The 9,020-nt window shown below is 38.9% G+C and overlaps 1 protein-coding gene across 1 annotated transcript; it reads right to left on the reverse strand.

Annotated features, from left to right (window-relative positions):
• Positions 1 to 1,819: 1,819 nt before the first annotated feature.
• Positions 1,820 to 9,020, reverse strand: LOC115578590 (major histocompatibility complex class I-related gene protein-like). The gene is made up of 7 exons (XM_030411634.1): positions 8,890 to 9,020; positions 5,103 to 5,363; positions 4,429 to 4,707; positions 3,775 to 4,096; positions 3,608 to 3,735; positions 3,400 to 3,417; positions 1,820 to 3,274 (listed from the first exon to the last, which is right to left on the reverse strand). The coding sequence occupies exons 1-7, from the start codon at positions 8,936 to 8,938 to the stop codon at positions 3,216 to 3,218; spliced, it is 1,116 nt and encodes a 371-aa protein (XP_030267494.1). The 5' UTR covers positions 8,939 to 9,020; the 3' UTR covers positions 1,820 to 3,215.

Below are 9,020 nucleotides of genomic sequence, written 5' to 3' on the forward strand. Positions count from 1 at the left end.
GGACTGTGAAGTTTAAAGAGTTTAAAGGTTTAAAATGTGATCTTACCGGGTGATGAAACGTGACAGAAGAGAAGCAACAACAATAATCAATTGGATCAACTGTTTCCTGTTATTTGTCCTGACAGAGGGAAGGGAAGGGAAGTGAAAGTATTTCTGTCCTGAGAAGAAAAATAGTCCAGACCACCTCCAAGTGATCGACTCCTCATCAACTACCCTCACATATCTTATTATCTTAAGACAGAGCTGATCACAGAGCCCGGGAATCAGCATTTCCAGTGAACTCCCTCACTTCGTTTTTCATTTAACTATGGCGATATCAAAACAGATGCGAGTCAGAGATTGGGTCCCACTGAAAGAATTTGTTTTGTCTGAGCCTGTCTTTGAGTTCAAGTGAGTGACACTTAATAGTGAGACTTGCATTCATGCTGGTATCTTTTAAAAGTGAATTATTAATAAATCATCCTCATGAATGAACCATGCATCAATAATTGTCATACAGAAAAACATCATACTGTCAATATTTTAGAGACTCTAAAGTTTCACACTAATCATGTTTAAGAGAAGCTTGTGTCAAGTTGAGCTCCTCCACAGGTCACACCTGGTTTTGTGGTTAAACTGTGTGATGGTAGAATCAGCTGAATTGAGACACTTTTTGGTGAATGATTCTAAAGACCATCTAATAATCTCTGCATGAGATCTAATGATACTTTATTCATCCCCATTGGTCACTTAAATATCTGTTTGATGTAAAAATGTTTCAAAGTAATTCCTCTATAGTTGGAGTAAGAATACCTTCAGCTGTGACCTATTATCAGCTCCTTTAAACAGCACTACGGGCTGTAGCTGTACGTAATGACTGTGCCACATGATAAAAGTTGTTAGAGGACATTGTCAATGCACAATTTAGGTGAAAGCGAGTTCTTTTTCAGGGACTGTACTGATTCACCCCCCTCTCCACCTCATATACATTCTGTACTGTCACTCATTCAGTGAGTCTGAACTAGAGAGAGGTGGATGAAGCCTGATGGAGCTTTTGGGCTTCAAACTCTGCAGCATATTGACATCTGGTGGCTTGTAAAGATACAGCAGCCCTTCATGACTGGAGTCTCAGCACCACAACACTCTGTGATCTGAACAGTTTGAGCAATAAAAGTCAAGAAGCCTGTGTGTTATCATCAAATCTGTCATACTGTTGCATTACATGTAGATATTATTGTGTAATATGTTACAGTAATAAATTAATAAATGTCCAAGAAGCCTGTGAAAAGTTTTAATTTGAATGAGTTTTATTGGTGTAGTTGAGCCTGTTGTCACTGTTGGCTCATCATGTGTTCCAGCTTCGCCTTCAGTGACCAGCGCTCATTACAACAAACGTGTTTTTTACACAAAGAAAGAAATATATTCGTGTATAACATTTGCCAAATTAACGAGCAGGCTCAAAAATCTAAGAATGTGTTGTATACAGTTTTTCACAAAATGTATACAGTTTCTCTCAATGCAACAATAACGCAACAAAACTGAGCTTTTTTAATGGGGTACGGCAAGTTTCTCCACTTTCTTCTGTATTAAAGAAGCAACAGGCTTTTACAGCGATGATGACAGTTTTTTACAAAGAAATAAACATCTTAATGTTTTGTATTTAATGCCGAATTTACAAGAAGGCACCAATATTTAAAATTTGCTGCAGCCATTTCACAGTTTGTTAAGTTTCTCCTCATGATGCAACAACTCCTAAAATCACTGGATTTGTAAATGAGTCTGGCATGTTGCTAGTGACTTCACACACTTATACACAAACACACACACACAGCAGCCTGTGTAAAGTAGATCACAACAGCAGCTTTTTAATTTGAATATGAAAAGTTATGACAGAGAGAGAGCGACATGGTTTATATTACATATGGACATGCACAATTCTGTTCAGTCAAAATGTATTGATGTTGAATATGTTTTGAATTGGCAAAATCTGACACTGCACTTCCTTCAGTTCTCAGCAACAAACCTGCCAAGTGTAAAGTAGAGTAACATATTAACAATTATAAGATTACTGTCACTTAACTGAACATTTAAATATTGTATATAATGACTCTGACATACTTAATTTTGAAACGTTATTATCTTAATTAACAGACAAACACATGTAACGGAACATTTATCAACATTCATGCTCATACAAGAGACGCACTGGCTCCATGATACACCAAACTCCATATTCTCCATCTATAGAGTGGTGCAGCAATAACATGTTTTTGGAGGCTAACCCTGAAGTTAGCATCGCCCTGGCTCCCTCCACAAGAAGTCAGTGGGATTTTTGAATTAGATTGTAGAAAGAAACACAGAAAATAAAGTTTATGATTCTTACATGTTTTGTTCATCAAGATAATCTTCACAGACGAAAACAACTTTTGTGACTTTCAAAGCCTACGTTACATCTCTGTTAGTAAAAATCTAGTATTAGACTTTAACAAACGACATCACGGTCACATGACTTAAACGTCACCACCGCTTAATGTCTTACTATATAATTACTATACACATTCTCTATAAACTGATCAATGTACAAGTTTTAAAGTTAGAGTTAGAATAGTCTGTAACTAAAGTCGGCCTGTGAAGTAGTGAGTTTCATCAAACACTTAAAGGTATAGCATATAGTCCGGCTCCTCTGCATTTCATTTTCTCGAAATCCAGCTTTTCAAAAAGAGTAGCTGAAGAGGCCCGATGTAGCTGGTCTGATCACTTCATACTGGTCGAGTGAAACGGTTGGATTGTCATCTCTTTCTAGCTTAAATTATTCGTTAACAACTCCTTAAAAAACAAACTATTTGTAACAGAAAGAACAAAGAACAGGTCAGTACTTCAATTTACTCTACACAGACAACTGACAGCACACCAACAAATCAGGTGTTAGAAGTCCCAAAACCAAATTATCTTACATCTCGGTGCTGTATTGTTGGCAACTGGACTTGGTTCATTACCACGTCTCACCCAAGAGGCTTCTACAGTTCTCACTAACTGGAGGGGAACTGCAGGCGTTTAAACCCTGTGTGGGAGTGTCCTTACAGAGTCATTAATCAATTAAACAACCAGTCAGAGCCATAGAACATAGAACAGTCCCACCTTTTCAATCAGTCTTTTTACATGCTACTGCAAGATCTGTCTTATTTTGTCTTTAAGTTCTGTAATAGATGAAGTGTCACCAGAAGTGTCTTTGTCATTCAATGGTCTTGATTCAGTGACTTAGAGGAGTCTTCATCTGTGCTGTTGTCAGGAGCTGCTAAACAATAAATAAAGAAAACAGTCTTGAAAAGGTTAATATGCACAATCATTTTAAAATTTTAATCTAAAACATGAAGTGTGAGTCAGATCAGCTGAAATAGAACCAAAGTAAGTTTTACTTACAAGATGGAGGACTGATGGCTGAAATCAAAACAAGACAAATAATTTCCGTCACAGTTGTAAATGCCAGATTATCTTTAGTCACTTTATTCCTCTCTTCTACTCACTCAGACTGAGTATCTGTTTATACGCAGTCTGTTTAGTGCTGACTGTATTTACTTTCTCATCACTTCTTTAATTTGTGATGAAATCTTTCCTTTTTCTCTCTCACCTGTCTTCTTTTTGTAAACGATGAATCCAGCAGCACCGATGAGAATGAGAGCAAGAACAACCACTGCAGCAGTGACGAGGACGGTCACGTTACTGGGCTTCACTGTTGAATACAATAATAGTTTATTACTGTTCTTATTGTTGTTCCCATGCACTCCCCTTCAGCACCCTCTGATCTCACTCTTACCCCAGTTGGTTCTGATCCGATCTTTCTCCAGTTTGGTGATGATTTCTTCCTTCACACCATAGAGCTGAAACACACAGTCGTACCTCGTCCAGTCTTCAGGTGTGACTGATGAAAGGTTCAGGTCAACACTCATCTGGAAGGTTCCATCGTGGTTGGGGAGGATCTCTCCGTGGTCCACCTCCTCATGAAGCTCCTCTCCATCTTTCCTCCAGACGAGTGAGGCTCTGTGAGGGTAGAAACCTGTAGCGAGGCAGCTGACTGGAGAGGAGGGAGTCTTCTGGAGGAGAGACACTGAGGGAAGCTCTGGAGAGGAAAGAGGGAGATATTCTGTTCTTATGATTCACAGTCAGGTCGTCAATCACAGTGTCAATGTTCAGTGGAACTATTTCTATTGTGAAACACTGAAACTGTAAAATCTCTTTCCTTAAACTAACTGTGACATCACAGTCTGAGCTTTGATGGTGAGTGATGTCACCCAAAGATGTCTGTGATTGGTCAGGACTAAAGCAAATGTAACCACTACAAAAAAGCTGATGTCAGACAGGTTGGATTAATAATACAATGACAGTTCAGTCTGAGCAGCCTATATGAAGATCACTGTGTCTAATAAACTACATCAGGTCAGGCGATCCTACCTGTTCTCAGCAGAAAGCTCCTCCCATAATCCACATACTTCTTCAGCTGCTCAGGAAAAATCTGAGTCAAAACAGTCTTAAAGTTTTCTCTTAAGTATGTTTTTGTGTACCACATCATTGAGATGTTGACAGCCTCAGGTCTTTTAGCGATCCATGTAAATGTTTTCGGATCCAATTCCATGAAGTCTTTTCCATCATAACCAAACTGAGAGAAAGCTTTGACCTCTTCAGTCTCATCATCCCACTCACAGCCCTCCACCTTCTGTAAAACATGGACACCTGAGACAGAGACAGAGACTGTAATTAACACTGATTCACAGATGAAACATTCAGTGGAAAGATGATCTTAAAAACATTGTACATTGTGTGATAACTGCTGTTTTTTAGTCGTGTGTTTATGAATCAGATTATTATCAGTAGTTTGTGTTTAACAGCTTCAGCAACAAGTCTAACTAGCAGCTGATTAATGTTGACATGATGAATGACAGGTAGTGGCTGGACCACTGAAGACAAACTGATATGATGGTTTACTTTACATGAATCTCTATTTCAGGTTATGTGTAAAATGATGTTAGAGTTTGAACTGATTGGTATCTTGAGGCCCTGGGTCACTTTACAACTAAGATGCAGAACAGTAAAAAGTTAAACAGGCTATAACATGTTACATACTGTACCTCCACTTTGGTTGTAGAGACTCATCAAACTGTTTGTGCGGGGTTTGAAGATCGGCAACACACTGAAACATTCTTGTTTGTACCACTCCAACTGCTCAGGATACTTTATGATGAATGATTCAGCAACATCCTTTATATCCACCCTTTTGTTGCTGTCACAGGACCCCATCAGATGTTCATCCATATGTACTGTTGTCACAACCTCTGGGAGGTTTGGGATTCCAGTTGATGCAGTTATGAAATGCTTCATGGAGTGTCGCACTGCAGGACAAACAAAGGAGCTTATAAATAACACGAATCATAAATATTATGCTAAGTGAACATATAAATATGATATGAAGTGTGTGTGTTTGCTGCAAAGGAGCAAAATGCAAACAAGTTTTAAATGTAATGTGCAGGACAAACAGCCTCCATTCAGTATGAACACACACTCATCATCACCACTCAGAAATATGATGAAGTCAGTATGATTCAGTTAAAACAGTCTGATCAGGTTGAAACAGGTGTGTAGTCAGTAATGGGCCAAGTTTAGTCAAAATACATTTTATCACAGAAAATACAAAAATGAATCTAATAAGCACACATGGCTTTACAGTCGATGTAACGTTACTGCCACAACAATGAACCTGGATGCCATCAACTATTCATTCATCCAGAGGAATCAGGACCATCTAACAGTCATTTTGGATATTGTACTGTTTTGTGTCGAGCAGGACTTCCCCCACGTGGACACAGCGGAAAATTGCAGACGCTCTCAATAATGAAAACTTTCTTGTACAGTTCAAGCAAACCACTGAAACTTGACCCATCTCTGTGTGTTGGATTTCGTTTTGACAGCATTTCCATTGTGTCAGGAAACAAGGGAGGTGTGCATGTGATTCTGAAACAATCTTTTCCTCGAGCCCTGAACGTCCACTGTCACTCTCACAGACTGAATTTGGTGTCTCTCAGCACGTTAGCACATTCTTTGATACAGTGAACAACATGAACAGTTTCATGAGAGGCAGCAGCAGACATGCAGGTTTGTGGAAGTGCAAAAAGAGCTCCATCCAGGACACCGTGCTTGGAACATGAGCGATCTGTGGACAAACGCTGGAGCTCTGAATCTGGAGCAGTGAGCAGAATTGTGACGTTACTCAATGTAATATGAGAAGTGTTTGCAGAGTGTGTTGAAAGCAGCGGTCAAACAAAGATTGAGGCTCAGTTCCTGCTGCAACAACTACAAACAAAACAGCTTAGATTTTTACTTGTCACATTTGGGAAATTATTTAAGTTGAACAATTTACAAACACATTACAAAGCCCAACATTATCAGTTTCTGAGTGCATTGACCTAATTGACTAAAAGAGATCCATGCTCAGTTTAGTGACGATTTGTGATTTTGTGAACGTGATTTTGAACAAGTTATGAAGATAACAGATGCAGAAAAATTAAATCAAGAGCTGGAACCAGAGACACATCTGGAGTGATTCCCCTGACAGACAGCTGACAGAGCTGGACTCTTGTTTCCAGGAGGATCAGTTGAAGACATTTACACAGAGGGACTCTGTGAACCAGAGTGATCATTATCTCATCTCAGTTGAGGATGAGGTAGGATGAATTAACAGCACTATTCACAGAGCAACTGCGTCAGAAATTACCCAGCGGGCAGGAATTTCCATCCCTCATGGAAGTATTGGAAGATTGTTTGTAGTTTTTAGTTTTAGGAATGAGGAATGAGAGATCGACAGTGATAGGACGAGAGAGTGTGAGCCTGGCAGCGGCAGGTTTTCTCACAGGAAGCCAGTTGGGACGTGTCTGCTGCTGCCCCAAGGTAGATATATTACATCAGGCTGTGACCAATACTCTGCTACGTGGACCACTCAAATAAAACGGATGCAGAAATACAGATGTTACTAGGAAGATGCTTTCCTGCAGTGTCAGGAACAACAAAACCCAAACAGCAGTCTCACAGCTCTTTGTATCTCCTGAAGCTGATACAGGAAGTTTCTTAATCACTTCTATAATGGAACATGTCGTTCTATTCAGATTATATTTAATCTCTGGCTGGATTTACTAGCAAATAAATGAATCACATAACAAACAAAGGACTGATTTCCCCGTTAAATGTCAGTCTCTGCGGTGGGCGTGTCCTCATGTGGACTGCCCTCAATAGAAGGCTGTGTGATGCATAAACACTGATTGATTTAAATATGAATCAATATAAATGCATTGCCTTAAATGTGAAGAAAACACACAACTATCATATTGTCACACCGCGGTGAGGGATGTCCTGTCTTGGGTTTTTGTCTTGTGAATTTCATGTTTTATTTTGAAAAGTAACTCTCCTCTCGTTTCAGGTCACTTGCCCTTCCTCTTGTGTCACCGGTCTGGCGTCTTCCCTGATCCCTGATTGTTCCTACCTGTGCTCCCTTCCCTCATGTGTATATAGTCTTTGTCTTCCCCTGTCTTCGTTGTATTTCGTTCGTTTTCGTCGAGTACGTCCAGCCCTATTCACAGCCTTGTTCATAGCCCTGATATTCCTAGAGAGATAAGTATTGCCAAGTTTTGTTTTTTCATGTAGTTGTCCTCTGTTGTAGAGTGATTTTGATTTTGAGTACCTTTTGGTCAGATTTTCGTTTCGTTTGTTAGTTAAGTTCCATAGCATTTGCTTTTCCTCCTGTCGGAGTGTATTCTGTTCGTTAAAGTTTTTCAGCCTTACTTTGCGTAGAAAAGTTTATAGCCTGGGTGCCTTCCTCCTCGAGAGCGACTTTTATTTTGATAGATTTTTCATAACTCCTAGTTTTCTAAGATCAGTGTAGCCTTCCCTTTTTCTCCTGCGGGAGCTTCTTTTGTTCTTGTTGTGTTGTGCCTTTTTTTTGGTCCGTTGGACCCATAGTGTTTCACAGCCTGTTCCTTTATCACTCTGTCATCAGAGAAACTATATTTAAAATAAAATCTGTCTTTACAACTGCCTTCCGCATCTGAGTCCTCAGTTTCTGCCCAGGCCTGACACATATGTTATTAAATAATGATTCATCACTCTGAAAAACTGCATCCTTCAGTACTAATGAATTAACAGTTAAAATGTTAAAAATAAATAATGTTTTACTAAATATAGATTTCTCAGATATATGAAGAGGTTGTTTCTGTGACTACTTTTCAGTATTTAGGAAAGACAGCTGACAATCATTTTAGACAATTCTGAGTGATATATCATCAACAGACATTAATACAATTAGGAAGAAATTCTTTTTTTTTTTTCTAACCCAGATAATTTTGCACTGCAAAAAATAAAAGGTCAAGAAGAATCAATTAAAAATACCATGAAATTCACACTGTTTATTGTAATATAGCAGGATTTTCCAGGACAGAGGAAGTTGTTCACTCTACAGATTGATCAATACATTTCATCCAGATTTCATTGAACAGTATGTGGTTGATTTAACAATAATAAAGCAGATTGTTGTTCTCTCTTTATTCAAACAAGCATGCAAATATGTATGCAATATGTATGTATATATGTAAACATATATTTAGTCTGAATCAGGGTGTAACAGACAGGTTTTAGGTGGATCAGTCTTTACAGACTGAGCTCTTTTGAAACTGTCTCTGTTTGTCCTTTTTGCGGCTTATACGTTTTTATAAGTCCTTTTTTGTTCTGGGAAAAGATGCTCCACATCATTCTGCACTGACCCACACAAAGTACAGTTTCTGCTGCTATACTGGAAGTGAAACTAAACTCAGAGGAAAGAGTCGAGTGGACTGTGAAGTTTAAAGAGTTTAAAGATTTAAAATGTGATCTTACCTGGTGATGAAACGTGACAGAAGAGAAGCAACAACAATAACGTTCTCATCTTGATTTGATGAAGACGTGTGAGTGAAGGACCGAGCTGGATCAGTGGTTCACTGTTGTTTGTCCTGGCAGAGGGAGGAGAG

The sequence above is a fragment of the Sparus aurata genome, chromosome 3, assembly GCF_900880675.1.
Source record: "Sparus aurata chromosome 3, fSpaAur1.1, whole genome shotgun sequence".
Classification (NCBI taxonomy): Eukaryota; Metazoa; Chordata; class Actinopteri; order Spariformes; family Sparidae; genus Sparus; species Sparus aurata.

What these genes read in the sequence shown, in the direction of transcription:
- LOC115578590 (XM_030411634.1), bottom strand. Translation starts at nt 8,938, where the DNA reads ATGAGAACGTTATTGTTGTTGCTTCTCTTCTGTCACGTTTCATCACCA. An exon ending in TCTCTACAACCAAAGTGGAG is followed by an intron (nt 4,708 to 5,102) that starts GTACAGTATGTA and finishes TCTCTGTCTCAG; the next exon opens with GTGTCCATGTTTTACAGAAG. An exon ending in GGTAAGAGTGAGATCAGAGG is followed by an intron (nt 3,736 to 3,774) that starts GTGCTGAAGGGG and finishes CAATAAGAACAG; the next exon opens with TAATAAACTATTATTGTATT.